The sequence below is a fragment of the Cyprinus carpio genome, chromosome B3 (assembly GCF_018340385.1).
Source record: "Cyprinus carpio isolate SPL01 chromosome B3, ASM1834038v1, whole genome shotgun sequence".
In the NCBI taxonomy this organism is placed as follows: domain Eukaryota; kingdom Metazoa; phylum Chordata; class Actinopteri; order Cypriniformes; family Cyprinidae; genus Cyprinus; species Cyprinus carpio.
Window position 1 is genome coordinate 20,658,876 of NC_056599.1, and position 27,915 is coordinate 20,686,790.

At 36.4% G+C, this 27,915-nt stretch overlaps 1 protein-coding gene across 2 annotated transcripts in view; it reads left to right on the top strand.

Moving 5' to 3' along the window:
* Positions 1-27,915, top strand: part of LOC109045960 (1-phosphatidylinositol 4,5-bisphosphate phosphodiesterase delta-3-A) — a 37,259-nt gene that overhangs the window by 4,057 nt on the left and 5,287 nt on the right. For both annotated transcript variants that reach the window (XM_042720188.1, XM_042720189.1), the window contains exons 2-10: positions 6,480-6,647; positions 18,675-18,903; positions 19,742-19,871; positions 19,988-20,213; positions 21,312-21,513; positions 24,192-24,336; positions 24,450-24,602; positions 25,468-25,620; positions 25,846-25,999. In XM_042720188.1, coding sequence (XP_042576122.1) covers positions 6,480-6,647; positions 18,675-18,903; positions 19,742-19,871; positions 19,988-20,213; positions 21,312-21,513; positions 24,192-24,336; positions 24,450-24,602; positions 25,468-25,620; positions 25,846-25,999 — 1,560 coding nt within the window. The remainder of the gene's footprint in view (positions 1-6,479; positions 6,648-18,674; positions 18,904-19,741; positions 19,872-19,987; positions 20,214-21,311; positions 21,514-24,191; positions 24,337-24,449; positions 24,603-25,467; positions 25,621-25,845; positions 26,000-27,915) is intronic.

A 27,915-nucleotide genomic window follows, 5' to 3' on the forward strand; every position in this document is an offset into this window, starting at 1 on the left:
AATAGCACACCTAGGTTCCTAACTGATGACGAAGAATTTACAGAGCAGCCGTCAAGTCTTAGACAGTGTTCTAGGTTATTACATCCGGAGGTTTTAGGTCCGATAATTAACACCTCTTTTTTTTTCAAAATTTAGCAGTAAGAAATTACTTGTCATCCAGTTTTTTATATCGACTATACATTCCGTTAGTTTTTCAAATTGGTATGTTTCACTGAGCCGCGAAGTTATATAGAGCTGAGTGTCATTAGCATATTTCGTTGCCTTGTACCTTACATGTGCAGTGACAATAAAGTTGAATCTAATCTAATCTAATAACAATGAAAGCTAACACCATGTTTCCTGATGATATCTCCCAGGGGTAACATGTAAAGCATGAAAAGTAACGGCCCTAGTACTGAGCCTTGAGGTACTCCATACTGCACTTTTTATTGATATGATATCTCTTCATTCACAGCTACGAATTGATGGCGATCAGATAAGTATTATTTGAACCATGCTAATGCACTTCCACTAATGCCAACAAAGTTTTCTAGTCTATGCAAAAGAATGTTGTGGTCGATAGTGTCGAACGCAGCGCTAAGATCCAGTAGCACTGATAGAGAGATACAGCCACGATCTGATGATAAGAGCAGGTCATTTGCAACTCTAAGGAGAGCAGTCTCAGTACTATGATACGGTCTAAATCCTGACTGGAAATCCTTGAAGATACCATTTTTTCTCTAAGAAGGAATATAATTGTGAGGATACTACCTTTTCTAGTATCTTGGGTAGGAAAGGGAGATTTGAGATTGGTCTGTAATTAACTAGTTCTTTGGGGTCGTGTTTTTTTAATGAGAGGCTTAATAACATACAGTTTGAAAGGTTTTTGGGGACATATCTTAATGACAATGACAAATTAATAATAGTCAGAGGAGGATCTATGACTTCTGGAAGCACCTCTTTTAGGAGCTTAGATGGAATAGGGTCTAACATACATGTTGTTGGTTTAAATGATTTAACAATTTATACAATTCTTCCTCTCCTACAGTAGAGAATGAGTGGAATTGTTCCTCAGGGGATCTATAGAGCACTATCTGATGCGATACTGTAGCTTGACGGATGCATGGTTACAATTTTATCTCTAATAGTATCGATCTTGGAAGTAAAGTAGTTCGTAAAGTCATTACTGCTGTGCTGTTGGGAAATGTCAACACCTGTTGATGCTTTGTTTTTCATTAATTTAGCCACTGTATTGAATAAATACCTGTGGTTATGTTTGTTTTCTTCTAAAAGAGACAAAAAATAATTCGATATAGCAGTTTTTAATGCTTTTCTGTAGGATAGCGTACTTTCCCGCCAAGCAATATGAAATACCTCTAATTTTGTTTTCCTGCAGCTGCGCTATATTTTTCCGGGCTGATCTCTTTAGGATGCGAGTGTGCTCATTATACCATGGTGTCAGACTGTTTTCCTTAACCTAATTTAAACATAAATGAGAAAACGTATCTAAAATGCTAGAAAAGAGAGAGTCCATAGTTGCTGTTACATCATCAAATTGTTCTGAGCTATTGGATATGCTGAGAAATTGAGATTAATCAGGAAGATTACTTACAAAGCAGTGTTTTGTGGTAGAATTGATGGTTCTACCATACTTGTTATAAGGAGTAGAATTTACAGTTTTAGCTATATGAAGTTTGCACAAAACTAGATAATGATCTGAGATATCATCACTTTGCTGCACAATTTCATTACCATCAACATCAATTCCATGTCACAATGTTAAATCTAGAGTATGATTTCGACAATGAGTAGGTCCTGACACGTGTTGAATGCTGATTCCAATGCATCTTTTTTCATTATCAACATGGATTTTCATCATCACCAACAAAATTAAAACATTATCTGCAGCTAGCACTAACTCGAATAGAAAATATAAGCAAATTCTTTAATAAATTCTGTATGGTGCCCTGGTGGCCTGTATACAGTTGCCAGTACAAACATCACAGGGGATTTATCATTAACACTTGTTTCTCTGGATAACGTAATATGAAGCACCATTACTTCAAACGAGTTATACCTGAAGCCTGCCCTCTGAGAAGTACTGAAAATATTGTTATAAATTGTAGCAACACCTCCCCCTTTACCTTTTGGATGCGGCTCATGTTTATAGGAGTAATCTTGGGAGGTATACTCATTTAAAAAAATGTAATCATCTTGTTTTAGCCAGGTTTCTGCCAAACAGAGCACATCTAGGTTATGATCGGTAATCATGTTATTTACAAAAAGTGCTTTCGTAGAAAGGGACCTGATATTCAATAAGCCAAGCTTTATCATTTGTTTATCCGTATTACAGCTGTTTTTTATTTGTTGAACATCAATTAAATAGTTGGTTATGACGTTTTTTGTATTTTCTAGTTCAGGGAACAGACACAGTCTCTATAGTGTGATATCTAGGTGAAAGAGTCGCTATGTGATTAGAATTAGCTGATTTCTGTGGCGTGAGGCAGCTAGCAGACGGTCGGTTTAGCCAGTCTGTCTGCTTCCTTATAAGACTTGTTCCATGGCTACCGCTGTGCTGCAGGTTTATCTCTGCCATGGCTACTGGCATCAGTAGATATGGTATAAGTGTATTGTTCACATTTATTGCACTTGTAAAATTATGTTGAGTGTCTTGTATGAAGAGGCTGAGCAAGTTGGTGCTCTACAGTGGTGTGATTTAATGTTACGATGTCAGTACTTCAAAATAAAGCCTTTCAGTGGGAATCATTTAAGAGGTTTTTGTGCAAGAAAATAATTATTCAGTGGTTTGAGGTAGGAGATTTGCTTATTAACCCAATGTGATGGGTTTATTTAAATTGTGTTTCTCCCAGCTTGCTCTAGTTGGTTGACTGTTCTTGTGCTTCTGCTAAATCATAAAGTAATGAGAGAGAATAAGTCATCCATGGAATCATGCCCACATTTATTCTAAATATAGATATGCTCACTATTGACAAGATGAACCTCAGGTGAACTGTAGGTAACTCTAGTAGTCTAAATGTTGTAAAGCATGAGTCATCTGTTCACCAACTATTACATTTAAGGGATCATCTAATACAAGTTTTAAAAACCATTTTATTTTTTCACTGAAGTCTATGTTACTGTTCAAATATTTTTGTTCAGGCTTTAGAAAGAAGTCTCTTAATTTCACCAAGACTACATATATTTGACTAAAAATACAGTAAAAGCAGTTTAAAAGAGCTGTTTTAATATGTTTTCAAAGGTAATTTATTCCTGTTATGTTAAAGCTGAATTTTCAGCATCATTACTCCAGTCTTCAGTGTCACATGATCCTTTAGAAATCATTCTAATTTACTAATTTGCTACTCAAGAAACATTTCTTATCATTGGCAATGTTTAAAACAGCTGTGCTGCTTAATATTCTTGTGGAAACAGTGGCATGTCCTGATTTTGCTGAGTTAGATGTGTTCCTAGGTCAACATACTTTGTTGCCCCCGGAACAACATTTTAATCCAAAAATGTAGTATTAACCATATCCCTACACCTAAACCTAACCTTAACCATGAGTGATCCCTAAACTCAGAGGAAATAATAGATGAGTGACACTAATGTACAAACACCAAACACTGATTGTAAGCCTAACCTTCAAAAAAACTGTTAACTGGTTCTTCAGATCTGATTGATTAATCACAATGTTGATCCAGGAACATGTCACACTTGGTAAAATCAGGTTCTGTGGATACAGTGACAGATTTATTGGGTGTGTTCTTTGATGAATATAAAGTTCAATAGAACAGCATTTATTGTATTTGAAATAGAAATATTTTATAGCATTATAAAAGTTCTAACTGTAACTCAAATTTAATGCATTCTCGCTGAGTAAAAGTATGACTTTCAAAAAATAAAAATAAAAATAAAAATTCAAATCTTGCTAGCCCCAAACTTTTGAGCAGTAGTGTACTTAAAGTTAATTGAGGTTTCTTGAACTGAAAAGGACCCGAAGTGGTAATTTTCATTTTGCATGACCAGTTTCCTACATAGTATCTCTTACTTTACGGTAAAATGAAATGTTCTGTTTTCAGTACTGTATCATTATGATCTCAAAGTAACTGACCTTTGTTATGACTGGCTAACTTGTTTGCATATGAAATAAGTGACTACGGTTGGGTGTTGTGGGCTGTTGTTACATCTTTTAGTCTACGCAGCACTTAAATGTTTATACCAGCCATATTTGTGACATTATCACAGAACAAAAAGCACCAACTTCTAAAGAAAGAAACTTTCAGAGGCTCTTTGTTTATAGGAGGTTCATGTTTGTGACATCACAGCCATGAGCTGTTTTTTTTTTTCAGCTTTTATTGTGTTCAGTAATTTCAGGTTTCCCTTAGGAACACTCAGGAATGTTTTGCTTTTGTTACGAAGTGAGTGAAATTCAGCTGGTCATGTGATTTTGTTCATCTGATCTGATATTTATATTTTATTTGAGCTTAAGTGAATTAACATTTGTAATAGTTTTAATTAACAATAACAGCGTTACTGAAGAGTTGCATTGGAGTCTTCTTATGTGGGTGGCCATATTTATCAAAAGTACCATTCATTTGTAGTTTTGAGAATGAAGGAAAAATACTGAGTGCTTCTTTTGACCTCAAATCATATATTTCTCTAAGTCTTCTTCATTATACATCATTTAGTTTAGTTTGTGGTAGCATTTCATTGCCTTGTTTCCAGTAGCTTTGTCTCTGTACTCTGGCAAAACACTCTCTCTCTCTCTCTCTCTCTCTCCCTCCGTCCTCTTTTTCCCCTGCCCCCTGTGCTGTCTTTCACTTATACAATCATTCTGGTTGCTGTGGTGAGGGTCTCTTTGCTGCTAAAACTCTTGGCTGTTTAGCAGGAAGAGTTGAGGGAGTTTGCATGGCCTCTCTCTTAGTCATTTCTCTTTTGTTGATTGCCAACTTTTTTGTAGTATTTACTTCTAGGCCCATTATTGTCACTCCACTTTTTCTCTGTAATGTAGTTATTTTACTCTGAAGTCACATGAAAAGTATTAAAAATAAATTAATATAAAGAAAGCAGTGTTTTATCATATTTTAGAGAGCTGATGAAGAACAGAGGTTTTGAAGTAGTGCTGACTAGAGCAAAGCTCTGGCAGAGAATCGGGGTGAATTCACTGAACACATTTACCCACGGTATTTCAATGCAGAACTTCTTTTTTTCTTTTTTCTTTTGAACTTTATATCCACCAAAGAATGCTGAAAAAAAGTTCCACAAAAATATTAAGGAGCACAGCTGCCCTTAAAATTGTTTTATGAGCAGCAAATCATAATGATTTCATCATAAATACATTTTATTTTAAAATATTTAGTTATTTTTAGTTATTTTTAAATGTAATATTTCACATATTAAATTTTTATATATTTTTGATTAAATAAATGCAGCCTTAGTGAGCAGAATAACCTTATTTAAAAAAACATACTGTTATTCCAAATATATAGTAAACGTTTGATTGTTAGCATATATTTGTGTGCATTTTCTATTGGTCATGATGGTAGTTATCCATATCTTGTTCAAGCTAATCAAATGAGCTTTTCTCAACCACTTTACACTATACTAACTGAGTTAGTAGGATAAGCTGTTAGGTTGCTAACTGAAGTTAGCGAGATTTTACCTGATTTGCATGAATTTGCACTAAAACAAAATAGTGTTTGTAAAAAAAAAAAAGCAACGCTTTCAACAAACGCAGTTCCTTCTTACTGAATTCCTCCCTCATCCGGTGTTTTATTTTTTTTTTCACCTCAGCCTATTGTAACACAGCAACACTCTGCACAGCCAGGCTTAACCTAGCTTTGAAAAGTCTATAAAGAGCTCAGTGTGCACTGTTGGCAATTTTGCAATCTTTGCTCTCAGTGAATAGTCTTTTTTCCAAGCTTGCACAAGCCTGTGAAGGAGAGCAGGCCACTTTAATCTGGAAAACAAACATATGTTGATGATTAAGAATGAAAACATGGCAAAAACATAGAAGAAATGATTTTCCTTTTATTGTGATATGGTGTCCTGTTATACGTGCAGTCATTGCTGCTGACGTTGACACACAGATATTGGTGTGTTACATCACTGTGGGATGACATCATCCCTCGAGTTTGTGACTGTACCTTCTGACCTCTCAGTGCTCTCACATCTCGAGTATGTGAGAGTGTGCACATATATATTTATTTTGGAAGATGCCTGAGTAATGGGTTGATTTTGGTCCATGTTTTGGATGAAATATTAAAACGGTGTATGACTCAGTGCCGGGAAGTGTTCGTCTCTGGCATATATAATTTTGTGAATATGAGAACAACCTTGGGACGGCACATTATGAGTGAATTATAGTATGTGTGTTCCTCTAAGAGACTTGACACTTCAGATTTACAGCATGCAGCAGCAGGTGTGTTGGACAGACTGGAAAACATTTAGAAAGAACAGGAGGTGCTCATATTTTAAAATGATGTATGTGTGTGTCATAGGTGTGCTGGACGATGAAGATGTGCAGCTGATGCTGCAGGGGTCAAAGATGATGAAGGTCCGTTCTCAGCGTTGGCGGAAAGACAGGAGCCTGAAGCTTCTGGAGGACTGTGTGACGGTGTGGTGTGAGTCCAGCAAAGCCTCTCGCAAAAGCAAAAAACAGCAGACCTGTAAGTAAATCATCTGGGACTGAACTACATCCAAAAACAAATATCAAAATTCAGCTTTCTGCACAGCATTTGTGAGTTCAGAATTTATGTGGCAAGATGAGCAAGGGTTGGTTTAGTAAGTGCTCTCAGCTGAGCTCCTGAGGGCTTTTTAGCAAGACATTTGGTCTCTATATTTTGAGTTTACATCTCTACAATGGATCATTTTCTGTTTCATATGAATCACACAGAAACAAAATACAGTTTGCTATAGTTGGGGTAAAATTCAATAAACATTGCATTCTTTACAAGCTTTTGTCTAATGATTTTTTTCTCACAAGAGTGCTGACAGAGAAGGTGGTGGCATTGATTGTTAAAGGGTTTGTTCACCCAAAAATGAAAATTCTGTCATTAATTACTCACCCTCATGTCGTTCCAACCCCGTAAGACCTTCGTTCATCTTCAGAACACAAATCAAGATTCTTTTGATGAAATACAAGAGGTTTCTGACACAACTGACATGTTCAAGGCCCAGAAACGTAGTAAGGACATCATTAAAATAGTCCTTGTGACATCAGTGGTTCAGCTGAAATTTTTTGAAGCTATGAGAATACTTTTTGTTCACAAAGAAAACAAAAATAACACTTTCTTCTCTTCCGTATCAGAGTTTGACAGACATTCAAAAAAACAGTACCGCGATGTATGCATGTTCCTTTGATTGAAAACAAGGTACGGCAGGCTCTACGTCAGCAGCACTGCGCACATGCGTCATGGTACTCTCATGTCATTATTTTTGTTTTCTTTGCACACAAAAAAATATTCTCGTAGCTTCATATAATTAAGGTTGAACCACTGATGTCCCATGGACTATTTTAATGATGTCCTTAATACTTTTTTTGGGCCTTAAATGTGATAGTTGCGTTGCTGTCTATGGAGGGCCTGGAGTTCTCAGAATTCATCAAATATTACTGTTTTCACTGTATTACTGATCAGCATTGGTGAGCATAAGAGACTTATTTCAAAAACATTTAAAAATTTTACCGACCCCAAACTTTTGAACAGTGTATTTGTTTTTCTATTTTTCTCACAATCCAGTAAATGATTTAGAAATGACTTTATATTTTCATGGGTGCCAGTGACGCAATTACTGTGAGGAAGGTGCCATGATGCCAGAACTTATGATGTGAATAAAAGGATATGATACTGGACTCAGAAGCAGTATTGAAACATATTTTTTGTTACAACTAATCAGATCAAGGAATCATACTGTCACACCCTAGAGGGAAAATAATGATCAGAAAACAATTACAGTCTGTATCTTTTTTCTTCACTTACTCTGACCTCATAATTGGCTCGGAGTCAAAACAAGACGTTTTTAATCTTTGCTATACTTTTTGAATGCCTATTGTTAACCTCATCCCAAAGGACCCAGCAGGCATTAAATCTTATGATGTTCTGTTTTAAGTCAATGAATGCCACTGAATTTAACAAGACGGATGGATTTGACTTAGTGTAATAAACTGTAGTACTGACCCAATTAATCACAGGGCGAACAAGGGAAATATTTTCAGTTGATGTTATCGAAATGTCTAAATACAGCACTACTTATGATGCAGAAAGGTTATGCAATGATGAGTCATTACAGGTGCCATCACATTATATTATGCATGGGTTTTATATTTTTGGTAGACTGCATTATAACCATTTTAGTTTATCACTGGATAGACTAAAAGTGTCAGTATTTTTTTTATTTTAAATTGTATATTATAATAATTATTTTATATAATAATACAATAATTATTTTAGTCCTAGAACAGTATGATGGGATCCAGTATCATGTTTTTTTTCACATTGTAAATCACTCACCTTTGACCATCTGTGATATATTGCTCGGCAGGTTTTTGTTGAGGGACAGGACGGGACTTTTCAATCAATGCAACAGCAAACAGAAAACCCATAAAGTTTTGTGTACATATGTCTGAACTCATGAATACATGTCTGGTTGTGTGTTTGTCTATATAGACTACAAGCTCAGGCCCTCAGCTTCTCTCCAGTTTAATTTCCTACTTTGTTTGGCTTGTTTCACAACATCAAACAGAGCCAGGAAATTAAACTAGAAATATTTTTATTAAAAACCATGATTATGATCCTGAACTGTCTGAAACTAGCTTTAAATGATTTCAGGCCAGCAGATTTGGTGCTTACGTTGAATAGAGGGGTTGTGGGACATTGTCTCAATCTGTTACTTTCACCTGCTTTTCTGGTGATTGATAATCTTCTTTTAATCACACAAATTCAACCTTTGATCCTAGAATAATGGAAACATACCACAGATTCATCTGTGACAGAATATGATCTGCTCTGTCATCTCTAAATTCTAGCTGTTAATCTCACTTATGCTCTCCGCTCTCTGAAATATCTGTGATTATCTCTGCTGTCATCACCCTCAAAAATCTGTGATTATGTGATCTCTCTTTACATTTGCTGAAAACATTAGCTGCATAGAGATATCTGAGGCTACTCAACTTGAAATGCAACAAATTATTTGATAAAAAAAAGTCACTTAAGCAAAATTCGAACTTGTGTCCGCTTGCTCTTAAAGCAGGAAAAGTTTTGCCCACAAGACAAGGAGTTTAACAATCTTAAGACTTAAATCCTAAAACCACTCCCAAATCAGACTCATTCTTACTGTGAATGTGAACTGTACAATGTGAACAACAACTGTGTGCTTTGTATAATAATATAGACATGTGAATTGATTCATGATTCTATTTATCTATTGTAGTCATATGTTTCTGGATTTTGAAACATGCAAAGTATCCATGTACAGTAAAAAGCCCAGGTCATGTGTTTATGAATAATCTCTGCTCCTAGGGTGGATTTATGGGTCATTCTGATGACCTCTGATGAGACCCTGAGGACTAAAGTGAACTTATAACTAATCATGTGACTCAGTGTGATTAATAATCACACGGTAGTGCTAGTAATAACTTATGTGATTTTTCTATATAAGATGTTGATTATGTAATAGCATTATGTATCAATATGTGTTTTCATTGTAATTGTACACATTGGTTCTTTGTTATTTCTTTGACTCTGACCAAAATGCTGCTTTTGTAGTGTATACATAAATCTTGATGCACCCTAGACAGCATCAAAAGACCGCCCACTCACCTGTCAATCATCTCCTTTAGTAAAACAAGAGTTTAAACATAGGAATTAATACAAGTTCTTTGATATGCCAGACTTCAACATGTAGTGAGTAGTGACACAGATCACGTGAAGCATATGAAGTTCAGTTTATACAGGCTCTCGACCAAAATATCAGTGTGTTCCACCTGAAACCTTACTTTTGTTCTGTTCATTTGAAATCATATTTGGAAACAACGACCAAAATATCAGTGTGTTCCACCTGAAACATTATTTTTTTTCTGTTGGTTTGCATTGTTCAGTATGAAACTGTTTGTTCGGTACACTCTCTGTTAGACTAGCTGGGACAATACAGGTTCATCTCAATAAATTAGGATGTCATGGAAAAGTTCATTTATTTCAGTAATTCAACTCAAAGACTTAAACTACTTCAGTCTGTGTGTATTAAATAAATTCAATGCACACAGACTGAAGTAGTTTAAGTCTTTGGTTCTTTTAATTGTGATGATTTTGGCTCACATTTAACAAAAACCCACCAATTCACTATCTCAACAAATTAGAATACTTCACTGGCAGCTAACCTTTTGCTTTAATTACTGCCTCAATTCAGCGTGGCATGGAGGTGATCAGTTTGTGGCACTGCTGAGGTGGTATGGAAGCCCAGGTTTCTTTCACAGTGGCCTTCAGCTCATCTGCATTTTTTTGGTCTCTTTTTTCTCATTTTCTTCTTGACAATACCCCATACAGTAGATTCTCTCTGGGGTTCAGGTCTGGTGAGTTTGCTGGCCAGTCAAGCACACCAACACCATGGTCATTTAACCAACTTTTGGTGCTTTTGGCACTGTGGGCAGGTGAAATGAAATCAGCATCTTCAAAAAGCTGGTCAGCAGAAGGAAGCATGAAGTGCTCCAAAATTTATTGGTAAATGGGTGCAGTGACTTTGGTTTTCAAAAAACACAATAGACCAATACCAGCAGATGACATTGCACCCCAAATCATCACAGACTGTGGAAACTTAACACTGGACTTCAAGCAACTTGGGCTATGAGCTTCTCCACCCTTCCTCCAGACTCTAGGACCTTGGTTTCCAAATGAAATACAAAACTTGCTCAACAGTCCAGTTCTTCTTCTCCTTAGCCCAGGTAAGACGCCTCTGACGTTGTCTGTGGTTCAGGAGTGACTTAACAAGAGGAATACGACAACTGTAGCCAAATTCCTTGACACGTCTCTGTCTGGTGGCTCTTGATGCCTTGACCCCAGCCTCAGTCCATTCCTTGTGAAGTTCACTCCAATTCTTGAATCGATTTTGCTTGACAATCCTCATAAGGCTGCGGATCTCTCGGTTGGTTGTGCAACTTTTTCTTCCACATTTTTTCATTCCACTCAACTTTCTGTTAACATGCTTGGATACAGCACTCTGTGAACAGCCAGCTTCTTTGGCAATGAATGTTTGTGGCTTTTCCTCCTTGTGAAGGGTGTCAATGATTGTCTTCTGGACAACTGTCAGATCAGCAGTCTTCCCCATGATTGTGTAGCCTAGTGAACCAAACTGAGAGACCATTTTGAAGGCTCAGGAAACCTTTGCAGCTGATTGATATGTCACCATATTCTAATTTGTTGAGATAGTGAACTGGTGGGTTTTTGTTAAATGTGAGCCAAAATCACCACAATTAAAAGAACCAAAGACTTAAACTACTTCAGTCTGTGTGCACTGAATTTATTTTATATACACGAGTTTCACAATTTGAGTTGAATTACTGAAATAAATTAACTTTTCCATGACATTCTAATTTATTGAGATGCACCTGTATTTGGGGGAATATTGTTAGATAAGTGATTTGAAAGTCAAATTCATTTACTAGTATGTGTGTTCACATTGTGGTAAATCATTATTCAAAATAAAAGTAGTTGTAGGTGAGTATAAGAGACAAATTTCAAAAACATTGACAGTCTTACTGACCTCAAAATATTGAATGGTAGAGTAGCATGAAACTCACTCGAAAATGCTCATAAACCAAACACTTTTGTTTGTACTGCTCGACTCAGAGAGCTGCAGTAGATGAGACAGCCTCTCTCTCTGTTTCTGTCTTGTGTTGCGTCACACTGGCTTCAGGAATGCAGGCTCAGCTGCTCCTGTCCAATCCCAGCATGCCCCTCACAGCTCACGGACTGCCACACAGTTGAGGGAATAAACATAGTCCAAATAATACATGACTGTGTGTGTTTGCATTATGTGAATAAGTGTTTGTGACGTTTCATCATGCACCACTTCATCCCTTTGTTATTTTGCCTATTTATTAATGCTGATAAAGATAGAAGACACATGGTTATGGCATAAGTGTCAAATAACCTGCACTAAATGATGCCGGTCTACTTTGGAGATGAGTCTGTGCAGGTGTCATTGTGCTGGTAGGCAGGAGCTCCTCATGCAGTGCCGGATCTCTGGAGAGTTCATGCTTCTGTGCATCTATGCAGCGGGCATTAGTGAGGAATGCCAGTGGCGTAATAAACACCCATTCACAGCACATCTCTGCACATGTGCGCTGTTAAAATAAACACTCTGCTTCTCCATATACACAAGAATTGTGAATGCATGTTTGTCAGTGTTTGGAAGTGGGCAGAGAGACTTTGCCATTTAAAAGAGCATGTGTTTGTCTTGCCTTGTGTCTCTGCATGTCTCTTTGTTTATTTGCAGCGTAGGGGTTTCCACAGGTCAAAGAAGTTATTGTTGCAACTACTGTCTACAATTCCTCATTGTAGCTGGCTTGAAGTGTACACTTACTGTAAAATAATGGCGGAGAAGGAAAGTCTATGTAACACACAGAGCTATATTATATTTGATTGTCACTGTATTAGCAATAGCATTTTGTAATTGGTAAAATGATTGCCTGTCCAAAGCCTCTGCTTGGCTGTCAAGTGGGTTTATATGGGTGTGCGTGCATGTTTTAGGAGTACATTGTGAACATTTTTGGCACTGTGTTGCACAGGTAATATTTTACAAGAGCCAAATTAATCCTCACACACTGCGATGACACATTTGACCTCCTTCTAACATGGACTTTAAATAGTTTAATTTTTTTCCTGTAAGTGTCCTTGTTGCTTGTTTATCATTCATTTACATGTTTATCATGAAAAAAAAATGAAAGTGACGTGACATACAGCCAAGTATGGTGACCCATACTCAGAATTCGTGCTCTGCATTTAACCCATCCAAAGTGCACACACACAGCAGTGAAAACACACACACACACCCGGAGCAGTGGCCAGCCATTTATGCTGCGGCGCCCGGGGAGCAGTTGGGGGTTTGGTGCCTTGCTCAAGGGCACCTCAGTCGTGGTATTGCCGGCCCAAGACTCGAACCCACAACCTTAGAGTCAGGAGTCAAACTCTTAACCACTAGGCCACGACTTCAGACTAGCCTCAGAATTTAAAGCATTTAGTTTGGTTAATTTTAAATTTGTTTAATTTATTGTTTATTTTATTATTATTATTATTTTTTTTTATGTCAAGGAAGTCGAAAGATACAATACAAAATTTTGAATAAATAAATAAATGAGTTACATTCAGATCAGCTGACTTCCTGTGTAATTCAGCAAACATTTTCATAATGCTTACAGAACCTGAATAATATACAATAAGGAGGAAATAAAAAGGAAAAGAAGAGAGAACAAAACCACATAAAAAAGAAAGGGGGAAAAACAGTAGAGTAAGGTACAGTGTAATGGTGACCTTGCATAATTATGTTAAATTTACAATACTGAGATGATTATATTTATTTTAACATTGCAAATTCTCAGAATCCAAAAATTCTTTCCACATGCTCCATAAAACAGCCCCCTTTTGCCTTTTAATTTTAAAGACAAAGTAAGGGTTTCCATCTTACATATTTCAATAACAATTGCTTTCCATTCTACTAAAGGGGGATGATTTAGTTGAAGCCATTTAAAAGTAAAAGCCTTTTTAGCTGCAACCAGGAATATTCTCCATTTGTATGTATAAATTGTTTCATGCAAATCCAGTATTCCCAAATATAACATATAAAACTGAAATGGGATATTCATCTTGAATATGGCCTTCAATGTCCGGTGTATGTCTTTCCAAAACAGGTGTATAACTGGACATGCCCAGAATATATGGTGATGATTTGCTACTTCTGAATAACAGCGTCTCCAACACCAAGAACCTATTGCGCTATGGCACTTCTGTGTAGGGGATATAAACAACCGAATTACATTTTTCCATGCAAATAATCTCAACTGATGAGAGCCTGTGGTTCCCATTGGGATTTACATGTTTTTAACCAAGCCTCTTCTGTTTTAATAATGTTTCCTTCCTTCTCTCATTTAATTCAGACATATGAGGTAGAATATGATCTGTAATTTTGAAAACAATGATATAAAATTTGGAGATTACCATACTAATAGTATAAGCCCTATATGCCAACAGGAATATCTTCACTAAATCATTCTGTGCTCAATCACCGCTCTTATTCACTTTTGAATTAAAGTAGTGTCTTATTTGAAAGTATCTAAACAAGTCATGATTATCCAACAGAACAACTGAATAATACGATGTAATGCCTTTCTTAATCCAATTCTTAAATGATTCATCTAGAGTCTGGGTTACAATCTGCGTTCTTGTTTTACTATTTTTATGCAGATTTCAGCTCCAACCCCAATCAAACACACCTGAACCAGCTAATCAAGGGGATCAGGGCTACTTGATAATTACAGACAGGTGTGTTGGAGCAGGGTTAGAACTGAAGTCTGCAGGATGGTAGTCTCAGCCTCAGACGTCACGCCCACGGACCGCTGGCTAAACGTCTGATGCATATGGGACACAAAAGTGGAAACACTTCAGGAGTGTCGAAGTCGTAGTCAGATTGGTTGAATTCTACAGGATTTCCGCGAGACGTGTGTGTTGCGTTCTTGAACGCTCCACCTGGAAACTAAGATGCCGTGGCGCCAAACCCTCTCACGAAAGAAGAAAGCTGCCATGTTTACAACTGTGATGACGAGCACTTATCAGGATCAACAAAATGCTGGATTTTCAAAAGTATGTGAAATATTTAAAGTTTGCGACATAGAATCTTTAAAATATGTCCGAGAGTTTTACACACGGGTCTGTTATTGTGGTGACATTTCCACGCTCGAAACGTGACGATGAACAAAACGAACTGTGATTGGTTGTTTGACATGTCAGTCAAACGGCCTCATGGGCGGGCCTTGGCCAATGAAAGCTGCCATGGATTCCAGACCTTCGCTATGCGAGACTAGCAGGATTGTAGCTCTCCAGGAGCAGGGTTGGAGATCCATGATCTAGAGTATTTGGAGTGAAATCTGTATAATATGCACACCACCTCATTATCTTTAGAGCATCTTTCAAATCATATTTTTTAATTAAAGTGGCCCATATTTCTAGGATAGTCGTTATCCATGGATATTCTTTTCTTATATATTTTCTAAATAAGTTATTATCTGCAATTACTGCCCGAATCCTTATTTCAGGAAAAAAAGAGAAATCAATACGTTTCCTAAGGTCTACTTATGTAGACCTTAACAAAAATGTGCTTACATTTCCCCTGCAGTTTAACAAAACACAAACTATGTACAAAGGCATTCAACAAGAAAATGAGCAAAAAGAGTTTTTTAGCACCATGAGTGACTTCCACAAAAGAGATCCACCGTCTATGGACCTTTCTCGAGCCTGCATGGTAATTCGGCTCTGAGGGAAAAACTTCAAACCTGTAAATTGGAGTGAGGGCCCTTACTGAAAAAACAGCTTGATAAATAATGATTAAAGGGATACTCCACCGCAAAATGAACATTTTGTTATTAATCACTTACCCCCATGTCGTTCCAAACGCTTAAAAGCTTTAGTTGGTCTTTGTTCGTTATTTATTTGGCAGTCTATGGGACAGTCTCAAGCCCACCGTTTTTCATCCAAAATATCTTAAATTGTGTTCCGAAGACGAACAAAGCTTTTACGGGTTTGGAATGACATGGGGGTATGTGATCAATGACAAAATTTTTAATTTTGCGGTGGAGTAACCCTTTAAAGTAAAAAAAGAAGAAAATCTCCCAGTATGAAAACTACAATAAATAAAAACTTGAAAGGGCTACCGCTTTTACTATAAAAAAAAACCTTCCCAGGTTTATGTGAATGACTGTACTAACAAAAAAAATAAGAAAAATACAGCCAGACCTATGATAACAAGGTTCCATTATTGTCCATCCATGTTCTCCAGAATAAACAGACAGTGTAACATTAGGGAAGTTCCGAGGATGCATCACAGTTACCATTCATTTTCGTCGGAAACTTTTCAGTCGCTCCACATAATCTGCTGCTGAGGTAGTTTTCCCTGGGTTGCCTTGTCCTCTTTTCATTGTCCAAGTTCGGCGCTGGAGGCATTCGAGCAGCATCTGCTGTGGCCGGATGATGTCCACCTGTAGACCCCGTGCCTTCATGTCTGTTGTTGCCTCTTCTGTAGAGTTGTACAGCACTGTTTCGCCTTCATAGAATACACAGAGTTTCGCAGTATATGGGGTCTGGAACCTGATCTTTTTTCTTTCAATGCTGTTTTCGCCTTTATTCACATATTCTTTAAGTTTTTTTTTAAAAAACCTCAGTGGGGTAAACAAATTAAGGTTTTCTTGTGGTCGTGGTCACATGTGATTCGGGCGTTGTTCCACTTTAGGCCTCCTTTTCTCCACACCTTCCCCAGAATATCTTCTTTTGTTTTGAAGCTCAGGAATTTCACATCAATGGAGTGCGGTCTCGCACTGTCCGTTGGTTTTGGAGCCAGAGCTCTATGAGCCCTCTGTATTTGGAGCTGGTCTCGCACTGTCCGTTGGTTTTGGAGCCAGAGCTCTATGAGCCCTCTGTATTTGGAGCTCAGTTATAATAATATCTGGTCCTCTGGTACTCTGTATATTCGGATGCTCCGTATCCGTTTCTTCTAGACATGCCCTCTTGATTGGTCAATTTTCTTTTGTCTTGATCTTGTTTCTAGCTCAGTCTGAAGTTTTAGCAGTTCAATTAGCACCTCTCCCGTATTGTTGTATTTGTTCCTCTGCTTCCGTGATGCAGTTCCTCTGCTTCATCAATCCTCTTATTCATGCTGTTCAAATCTTCAATAATATCCACTAGTTTTTCACTGTTTTCCTTCCTGAATTCTCTCAGCTCTTTGAGTATTTTCTCCAAGCCAATTTCCCCTTCAGCGTTAGCATGTCTGCTAGCGATTGGCTCCGTTTCACCTGTTTCTTCTCCAACTTCTATCTCATCTTGATGAACCAGGATTTTCTTTTGTCTTGCTCTTGTTTCCATCCCTGCCCTGCCTTCCATTGCAACATTCTATGTTAAAATTTGTTCTATATTCGAATGATTAGGGGCTTTTAGGAGTATTTATTGGGAGAGCAGTTCTCTCAGGCAGCCATCAGTGTTCGCGTGTTACTGGAAGTCCCGTTTAAATTATTGTTTAGTTTAATTGTTTTGAAGTCTTATTTTAAAAGACACAGCTAAGACTTGCTTTTAGTTTTTTATTTTTATTTATTTTTTTATTTTGTTTATATAAATATATATTGTTTTTGTTTATTCAAGTAGTTTATCTCAGCTTAGATTATATCTTTTGAAGTGTCCTTTGAATGATACAGCTAAGAGTTGCTTTTAGTTTATTTATTTTTGCTTTTATTTATTTTTGTTTAATTTTGTTTAGATTAATATATTTACTTTTTTAATTCTGCTAGTTTATTATTTTTTTTTTTGTTTTGTTTTTAGTTTGTTTTTTTTTTATTTTATTTTATTTTTTTTATTTTTATACTTTTTAGAATTGTTTTTAACATGATGGTAACGTAAATTTTTAGTTAATGCTTTGCTAATAATTTTTGCTATTAACATGCTAATCATGCTAAAAAAAATACTAGCAACGTAAGTAAATTGCTAGTTATGGTAACAACATGCGGGTAAAATAGCAATGTGTTTTATAAATATATGTTTTTCTGATAGACTGTTTTGCCTCGAAAACATTCAAACTTTAAACTTTAAAACTATTTTAACTTTTAAACTACTCCAAACTGAAAACTTTCAGATTGCAAGCTTTTACAACTACTTTAAACTTTCTGGTTAGGCTTTTTCAAGCCAACTTAAAGTTTGTCTTAAAACTTTACTCAAATAGATTTATTTTAGGTTTTATTTTTAGTGTTTTAGTTTTGTGTTCATTCAGTTACCCTTACGAAAAAGAAGTTTATTCAAGTGTGCTATTAGTATACTTATTTTAAACTAAAAAATAGGAAAGTATACTTTTAGTTTACTTTTTATGTACTTCTCAGAAATGGGCTTTATGTACTTCTAAGATATATACTTATAATGACAATTAAGTATACTTGACTTATACTAACAAAAAGTCAAAATATACTTGAACTTTACTTAAGTATACTTAATAAAATAAACTTGAAGTATACTACTTTTTGGTAAGGGTAGTTTAGATTGATTTAAATCTTTTGAACAACATGATGTAATTATTAAGATGTTCTTTTAACTTGTTTTTGTGTACACATTTGTTTTGTGTTTTAGCTTATTTTCTTTTAATGTCTTTTAATGTCTTAGTTTTGTATTGTTTAATATAGGTTGATAGCTTCAGTGTTTCAGAGGTTGCCAAATGTTGGACATTTGCTCATAAGTTGACATATATAATGGAGACACTAAAAAGCAGAAGTCATGTTGAAATTTTGTTGGTTTGAGTGGCCAGACTGGTGTTTAAAACTATTTCTTTTTTGCAGTTCTTTTTGGTGCCACTAATTGTGCACAGATTACACAGTTTACCTCTAAGTAATAGATTATGTAAATGATTATTAGTGGTGATGGTCCAATAACCTGTTTGTGTGTGTGGGTTCTTTCTGTCAGTCTGTGTGACGGAGGTGGAGTGTGTGCGGGAGGGCTGTCAGTCGGAGTGTCTGCGACGAATGGCAGGTCTGATCCCAGAGACCCACTGCTTCACTGTGGTCTTCCGCGGAGGAAGGAAAAGCCTGGATCTGTGCTGCTCTACACAGGATGAAGCAGACCGCTGGGTTCGAGGCCTCCGCACTCTCAAAGACCGTGTTTCCAATATGAGCCAGAAAGAAAAGCTGGACCAATATCCTTAAAGCCATACCTGCAGAGAGAAAATGCTAGTAATTTCCTTACTGCAAATAGACACACATCCACTGCACATTTACAGCATTTAATACACATTTAATTATAAGATTTAAACAGAAGGCTTAGGTTTCACTTCCTTGGCCATCATAAGCCAATAAATGCACATGTAAATATACTCTCCATTAGTGCACAGCATTACTCCGTGAGAGAGCTTACTAAATATAGAGCAGGTCTAGAACAGATATCTAAATGCCACTCCAAAGCACATGTGAACCATGGAAGGTATCATACTATCACTCCTCTAATGTGGTTTTCACTCCATTGTATTTGCTTTTTTAACCTGTAACCAATTTGTTGTACTCATATTTCTAATATTTTTGTTTTGTGCGTTATGTTAATTTTCAACTACATGCAGCTTCTAATTTTTATTGAATGTTAAAATGTGTCAGTTTTTATTTTATCTCAGCTTAAAGAAATACAGTAGTTCACCCAAAAATGAATCTGGCGTTAATTACTCAGGTCATTCAGAACACAAATTAAGATATTTTTGATGAAATCTGAGAGCTGTCTGACCCTGCATAGACAGCAATGTAACTGACACGTTCAAGGCCCAGAAAGATATTAAGGAAATTGTTAAAATAGTCCATGTGACATCAGTGGTTCAACCATAATTTTATAAAGCTACGAGAATACTTTTTGTGCACAAAGAATGTATTACGTTATATTTGTAATTATAATATTAGCAGAGAGATTGTTTATTGTTTCGTATTATATCACTGGCAGCATGTTGTGTATGCGTTTTATTGGTTTGTCTAGTTTTCCCTAACTGTGCACACTTGGATTCGAGGCTATCTGAGATGTGCGGACCAGAACCAGGATGGGAAGATGAGCTACGACGAGGTGAAACATCTGCTACAGCTGATCAACATTGACCTGAGCGAACAGTATGCACGCACACTCTTTAAGGTTCGTGTGAAAGATCAATGTGCAAGTGGCAACAGCTGTCATATAAACTAAAAGCATTTCATTTAAATGAAGCCTCAAGCAATCTCTCTCTCTTTTATTCCTCCTCTTGTCTGTAGAAGTGTGATCGCTCGTGTGATGGCCGGCTGGATCACGTGGAGATAGAGGAGTTCTGCCGTGAGCTGATGCGCAGGCCGGAGCTGGATGCGGTGTTCAGGCATTATTCCGGTAACGGGTGTGTGCTCACCACCTTGGAGCTGAGGGATTTTCTCGGGGACCAGGGCGAAGACGCATCACTGGCCCATGCAAAGACTCTCATCCACACCTATGAGCTCAACGATTGGGGTACACAGCCATCAGTGCCATACATTATCATGGAAATATATATATATATATATATATATACATACAAACACACACACATATATATAATATACATCTATATCATATATATATATATATATATGTACACACATACAAACACACACATATATATAATATATACATATATATATATAAACTCTTTAAAAGTTTGGGGTGTTGTGGAAACTTTATATATAACTTTATATACATTATACTTTAGATCTTCAGTGTATAAATCCAGGAGAGTAACAACATGCACAATGTTTATATTTTTTCTTTCATAAACAAGACTTCCCAGAATTTTCAGCAGCCTTCAGTCACACGATGCTTCGTGTCTTTACTGTCACTTTTGATGTTTTAATGTAACCTTGCTAAATAAAATAATTAATTTCTTTCAAAAAATTAAAAACAATAAAACAAAATGAGTCAAAATTTTTACTGCTGAAAATAATTTTGGCCATAAAATGTTTATGGGGATGAAACTATCAGCAGTACAAGTACAAATCTGATCCAGCAGGAAAAAAAAAAAAAAACTTATTTTTGAGCCCTGTACTGTAATTTGAGAAACAAACAACAACTGTTAGAGTCGCAACAAAAGGAGCTATTTGTCAGAGCTGTTGTTTAGCAATCAACCCATGGCGCTCATGTGGGCATTGTCAATTCAGATCTAGCTCACATTTCCCTTGCTGTTCTCCCATCATTTCCTGTCTGCATTCTACTGTTTATATACTGTCAGTAAAAATGGCACAAAGGCCAACTCAAAACTGGTTTTAGTTTGTCATTGTTTAATCTAATGATGTAAAATATCCAACCTGTTGAAAACTGGAGCGCAGGTCCAACAGTAAAGTGAAAAACCACACCCGTCCACTTCCACGAACTAGTGTGAATGCATAGCTCAGTGGTGTGTCACTGGCTATTGTGTCAAATAACTGACAAACCTGGGTTATTCCTTTCTGCCCTTACTAGAACTGAGAGTAATACATTAGTGATACAAAAATAGGATAAAAAGTCTGTATTAAACATTTCCTCATCCAGCTCTACTTAAGGTTGTGTTTTACCATGTTAACTTTTGACCCTCAGCCCGGAAGAATCTGTTCATGACCCAGAATGGTTTCACCATGTACATGCTCTCGAAAGAGAATGATGTGTTTAACCCGGATCATGCTCACGTGTATCAGGACATGAGCCGACCGCTGGCGCACTACTACATCTCTTCTTCTCATAATACATACCTCACCAAAGACCAGGTGACCAGCGCCAGCAGCACCGAGCCTTATATCAGGTACAACACCCACTGTACTGTTCTCTTTATATGTTCTGCTTTCCCAAAGCGGGTAATATAAACAGCAAGCCAAATTCTGTTCACTGAGCCAGAATTTGAGCGCCTTGCTCCTTTAATAGACCAACGCATGATTTACATAGTCAAACTCAGCGGCCATTGAACCGAGTAAAACTGTAAGTGAAATGAAAGAAACGTAGAAAATTAACTATCAAATTTTAACAAAGTTATTATCAGTTTAACTAGTAAAATGTATACAGATACATTGCTAACTCAGAAGCAAGTTAGAAGCATTCTTAATGCAGTGCACTAGCGCAGATCGGCAATAACATAAACATATTTGATTATATCACATTTAAACTGAACATATTCTCCTATAATATAAATTAGACAGATTAATGATTTAAATGAACTTACAGCCAATGCTTACGACAGGGTTTAGCAGAAGGATTAATTTAAATGCGACACAAACATGTTGATCGCTTGCTGCGTCATGAGTTTGTTGGTTCTATTACCTAATGTGCGTCGCTCATGGAAACACATCAAAATAAGAGTCCTCACATAAGAGCTTACACAATAGGGGCAGGCAAAATTAAACTCATACAGAACATGAAACAATTACAGAAATATAATATTGATAAATGCAAATGTCAATCATAAATTATACACAGCCTCTAACTGAGGCAGAACACCTACCCAACTGCACCTTATAATCTGCATCCAGCACCACAGAGGTACTGCTAGTAGACCAAAACACACTTATACTTGGCTAAATCCCAGTGATTGCTTGTGTCTGCATTAACGGCTTCACTAAGCTTAGCTTATTTAGAAACCATTTGTGTTCTGTAACACTATTGCACTGGGAGAAAGAATTATAGGTCACAGTAAAAGGAAACACTTTTAAACTGACCTTAGTTGGCTTTTGGTAAGATTTTAAAATGTTATTGAGCGAAGTCTCTCTTGCTCATTAAAGGGATACTCCACCCCCAAAAATGAAAATTTTGTCATTAATCGCATACCCCCATGTCGTTCCAAACCCGTTAAAGCTTCGTTCATCTTCGGAACACAGTTTAAGATATTTTGGATGAAAACCGGGAGGCTTGAGACGGTCCCATAGACTGCCAAGTAAAATACACTGTCAAGGTCCAGGAAAGTATGAAAAGCATCATCAGAATACTCCATCTGCCATCAGTGATTCAACCGTAACATTGTGAAGCGACGAGAATGCTTTTTGTACACGAAGACATCAAAAATAAAGACTTTATTCAACAATTCCTCTCCTCTGTGTCTCTTCAAATCAGCGTAGCGCCATTTTGGCGAATCTGAGCAGTACGCAGGCAGCGTACGCTCTTCTGTGTCAGCCGCGCAACAACAATACATTTTCTATGTGCATTTACACTTTGGTCTGAAAGCAAACAGTGCATCGGCGCAGCGCGGCTGACACAGAAGACTGTACGCCATCTGCGTACTGCTCAGATTCGCTAAAATGGTGCTACGCTGATTTGAAGAGACACAGAGGAGAAGAATCATTGAATAAAATCGTTATTTTTGTTTTCTTCGTGTACAAAAGTATTCTTGTCGCTTCATAACGTTATGGTTGAACCACTGATGACAGATGGACTATTCTGATGGCGTCTTTCCTACTTTTCTGGACCTTGACAGTGTAATTTACTTGCCAGTCTATGGGACAGTCACAAGCCTCCCGGTTTTCATCCAAAATATCTTAAATTGTGTTCCGAAGACGGACGAAGCTTTTACGGGTTTAGAACGAGATGGGGGTAAGTGATTAATGACACAATTTTCATTTTGGGGTGGAGTATCCCTTTAAGGACAACACTTCTTATTATTAACAATGTTGAAAACAGTTGTGCTGCTGAATGTTTTTGTAAGAGCAGGTGTACTTTTTTTTTTTTTTTTATTCTTTTTATAAATAGAAGGTTCAGTGTTCAAAAGATTGAATTGAATATCTATGAAAATCTATTTCTTCACTGCAATTTTTAAATTTAATGTCTCTCCAAACCTTTGAATGGTAATGTAACTATTTACATGATATCCTACAGTGCAGCACTTTTTTTCAGGACTTATGAAAAAGTCATTAAGCTATGAAAAAAAAGGCCTATTATTATTTTACAATGTAAAGAAAATATTTTCAGGGAAACCTAAAAAAGTGTTCATGTTGTAACATCCAAAATAGCTTGAAGTATAAAATATTAATTGCTTAATTGTTGCTTAAATAAACTTAAATAGACTACATTAGGATAAACCAACAAATTTTATTTTATTTATATTTTAATTTATTATATTTTATACATTTTTTACAATTAGGGTAATTTATAGGGTTAGACTAAATAGAAAAAAACTGCAGAATTCTGTGGAATGGGATTAAATTTTGTACAGTAGAGCTAAGAGCTGTTAATATGTTTAAGTGCAAACACAATGGACCAGCAATACAGTATGTAGAACTTTATGTATGACGTTATCCAATTCTGAGGAAATCTGCAAGGCTCAATTGCCATCCAGTCCTTTACCACATTAAATATTTGATCACCAGCGGCAGCTGTACAAAACATAACCACTTTGTTATGAGATACAACACACAAGGCTGGTTCACATGCTCTGATGATATTTATTGTTCATACTCTTTGTTTGTGGTTAAACTCATGGGTTTTGTGTGTGTTTAGAGCTCTGCATCAGGGCTGTCGCTGTGTTGAGCTGGACTGCTGGGACGGTGATAAAGGAGAGCCCATGATCTACCACGGACACACGCTCACCTCCAAAGTGCTCTTTAAAGAAGTCATTGAGACCATCGCTCAGTATGCCTTCAAGGTGCAGACACATGAACCATAACAGCCTATGATGAAAATCTTTGAGTTTGCATGTTTGATAGTTGACACTTAAATAACTGATTCCCTTGAATAACCATGTCTCTCTGTCCATAGACATCTCCGTATCCTCTGATCTTGTCCCTGGAGAATCACTGCTCAGTGGAGCAGCAGGCGGTCATGGCGCAGCACATTCGCTCTATTCTGGGAAAGAAGCTCCTGAGAAAGCCGCTCAATGACCTGCCCCTCAAAGACCTACCCTCACCTGAGGTCACACACACTTCCTTGACTAAACAATTTATCAAATTTACAGATGTTACTGCAAGAGATTTTAAAGCGTAACTGGATTAAAAAAGCAAAAAAAAAAAAAAGCTTATTTTCAGTACGTTAAGTAAAACATTCCATGTTATGTGATCTAAGTGCAGCAAACTACTGTTTCAAGTATTTAGTAGTTTAAGCATTTGTGTACCTTCACATGCTACTTTTTTATATAAGCAGTATTTATTATGTATTATGTACTGTACTGTCCAGTAAGCGTGCTGAATTTTTCAGTGTTAATCATAACACAGTGATAATACATAATAAAATTATTACTGTAACTGTCTCACTTCAAGTTTTACATTGCTATAGAGTGCTGTCACTTGCACTTACGTAATGTGTGTAATTCGGCAGACACTTTTTCCAAAGTTACTTCCATAAATTCTCTGGAAATCAAACCTAAGATCTTGGTGTTGCTAACCCTTCCTTTCTCGCTTCTGGAAACTTCCTGTTTACTTTCTGAGGATTATCAGTAAAAACATCTGACCCTTGCTGTCTAAAAAAAGTAGGAAATGTGTAATCATGTAGTACTAGGAATGAATTTAAGTCAACACTCATGTACTAGTGTACACTTTTATAAGCACACTTGACTCCATTTACTAAACATATTTATGATGACTTTCCTTTCCATCTTATACTCTCGACAGTTTCTGTCATGACACAATTTTTCCATCTTATTTAAGGGCTGTTCCAACCTCTGAAATAAATTATTGTTTATTGTCACAATGTTTTAAAGCTAAAATTTTCTAAATCAGAAGAAAGTGTTCCTGGTATTGGTGAACATTTCTAATACTCCCATGTTCCTGGTGCGCTGTAGGAGTTGATGGGACGGATCCTGCTGAAGGGGAAGAAGTTAAGTGGTCTGCTGGGGAAGACTGAAAGCTGGACTAGCTTCTCATATAGCTCCGATGAAGAGTCTACTGCTGGAGGGAGCGGGAACAAAAAGGAATCTAAAAAAGATCCTGGGAGGGTGAGCTCAGATATGAATTGCTTTTGGGGCCAAGGAACTGATTTGTAAATTATTGGAAGATTGTGTGGTTTGATTATTTGCGTTTGAGTATGATTATAGCTCAGGTAAATGCATTAGCTACTGCACAGTATATACTGTATGGTATGTGTGTGTTTATAATACATGCAATGCCTAAATGTTGACTGAAAAAAAATCTATTTTGACACGTATACATTCCCTCCCCAGTCTGCGAGCACTAAACTGAGTCCAGAGCTGTCAGATCTGGTGGTGTACTGTCAGAGTGTGCCCTTCAGTGGTTTCGAGACAGCCAGCCAGAGACCTCCTAGCATGATGTCCTCTTTCTCTGAGAACGAGGCGCTCAAAATCATCAAAGACTCAGGTGAGATGAACAGACAAAGCTTACGCCACATTTTCACTTAAGAATTCAACATATCCCTTACCAAAAAGTATTATACTTCAAGTAAAGTTCAAGTATATTTTTAAGTATACTTTATGTAGCAAGTATACAAATATCAGTGTTCAAGTAGTTTACTTCTAAGTGTACTGTTTCAATACTTCTTGGGACTAAATTGGCCCACTTTCTAGTATATAAAAGTATACTTTTAAGTATACTACTTTAAGTATAACAGTAGCAAACTTTGAGTACACAACTAGTTTACCTCTATGTTTGTAGTTTGTACTGCAATTATACTAAAAGTGAACTTATAGGTATACTGAAAGTTTACTAATGAAATACTTTGTAAACTTTAAAGTATAGTCTCGGAAAACTACTAGTTTAGTTTTGTACTCATAAGTACACTCATAAGTTTTCTTTAAGGGAACTTTACATCATACTTTATATATATAGTATATATATAATATATACTATATATTTATTATGCTTTTTCTATTTTTTGGTTTTTAATTTTTATATATTTTGTTATATGAATATCTGAACATACAAAACATACAAAGAAAGAACAGGGTATCTGTATGTAAACAAAAACATTTTATTCTAGCTTCATGCATTACTTTTTTTTAAACTCTTTAATGTGTGTAATTTTCATAAAAAATAAAGAAATAACATTTTGAATAAAAAAAGCTGAAAAAAGACTATGAATTGGATTCAGAATGATAATCAAAATGTAGATGGAGTCGATCAACACCCCAAAGCTTGACTGTAATTATTACCTCTTCATCGGTCGACATTTTATTCCATAACGTTACAGTTGTGATGCTGTTTCATGTCAGATAATCGTGTTAGATTGCATGTGTTAATATCTGTTGTTTCTTTTTCTTCTTCACTTGTGTTTTTTTGATAATTCTGTATAGAAGATGTGTACTAGTGCCCTCTACCGTATAACAATGAAAACACGGATTCTAGGAGCACAAGCATAGTTCAAATCTATTTAGACTTTTTAAGTATACTTAAATGTCATTTTAAGTATATTTCTGAGGAGTACATAAAGCCCATTTCTGAGAAGTACATAAAAAGTAAACTAAAAGCATACTTTCCTAATTTTAGTTTAAAAGAAGTATACTAATAGCACACTTCTTTTTCATAAGGGATACCAAATCAACAGAACCACTGCAAATGTGACAAGTGCTAGATAGATTATTATATAGATATCATCAGATAGACTGAAAGTGTGATAGATAGATAGATAGATAGGCAGAGAGATAGATAGGCAGATAGATAGATAGATAGATAGATAGGCAGATAGATAGATAGATAGATAGATAGGCAGAGAGATAGATAGATAGATAGATAGATAGATAGATAGATAGATAGATAGATAGATAGATAGATAGATAGATAGATAGATGTTTAACATTCATGTTAATACCATGATGTCTGTGACGATAGATGTGGCAAATTATTTCCCAGCAATTGTTTTAATGTTTGCTGCTTTTATCTGGATTGGCTTGTTGCCTTAGGGTGCTGCCAGATGGTTCATAATAAATAAGCTGATCATCAGATCACTTCCAAAGCAAAGACACTGCTCTTCCAGCCAACACTGACAGCCAGCAGCATGACAAATTTACATCAAACTCACGTCATTTCATAATTAGGTAGTGTCAGCACTTTTCAGAGCTCAGCATTTACCACACAAACTATAATAACCGTGACCACCAAAAAAATAGTCAAAGATCAGTCACGCTGTCCTTCGGGGAAAAATGAGTTACACTGAAACTATAGGAGGAAACTATCAGATTATATAATGTATTTAGTAAATCAAAACAATATTTCCACTTTTAAAGGTTGGGGTCGTTAAGATTTTTAAAATGTTTTTGAAAGAAATCTCTAATGCTTAA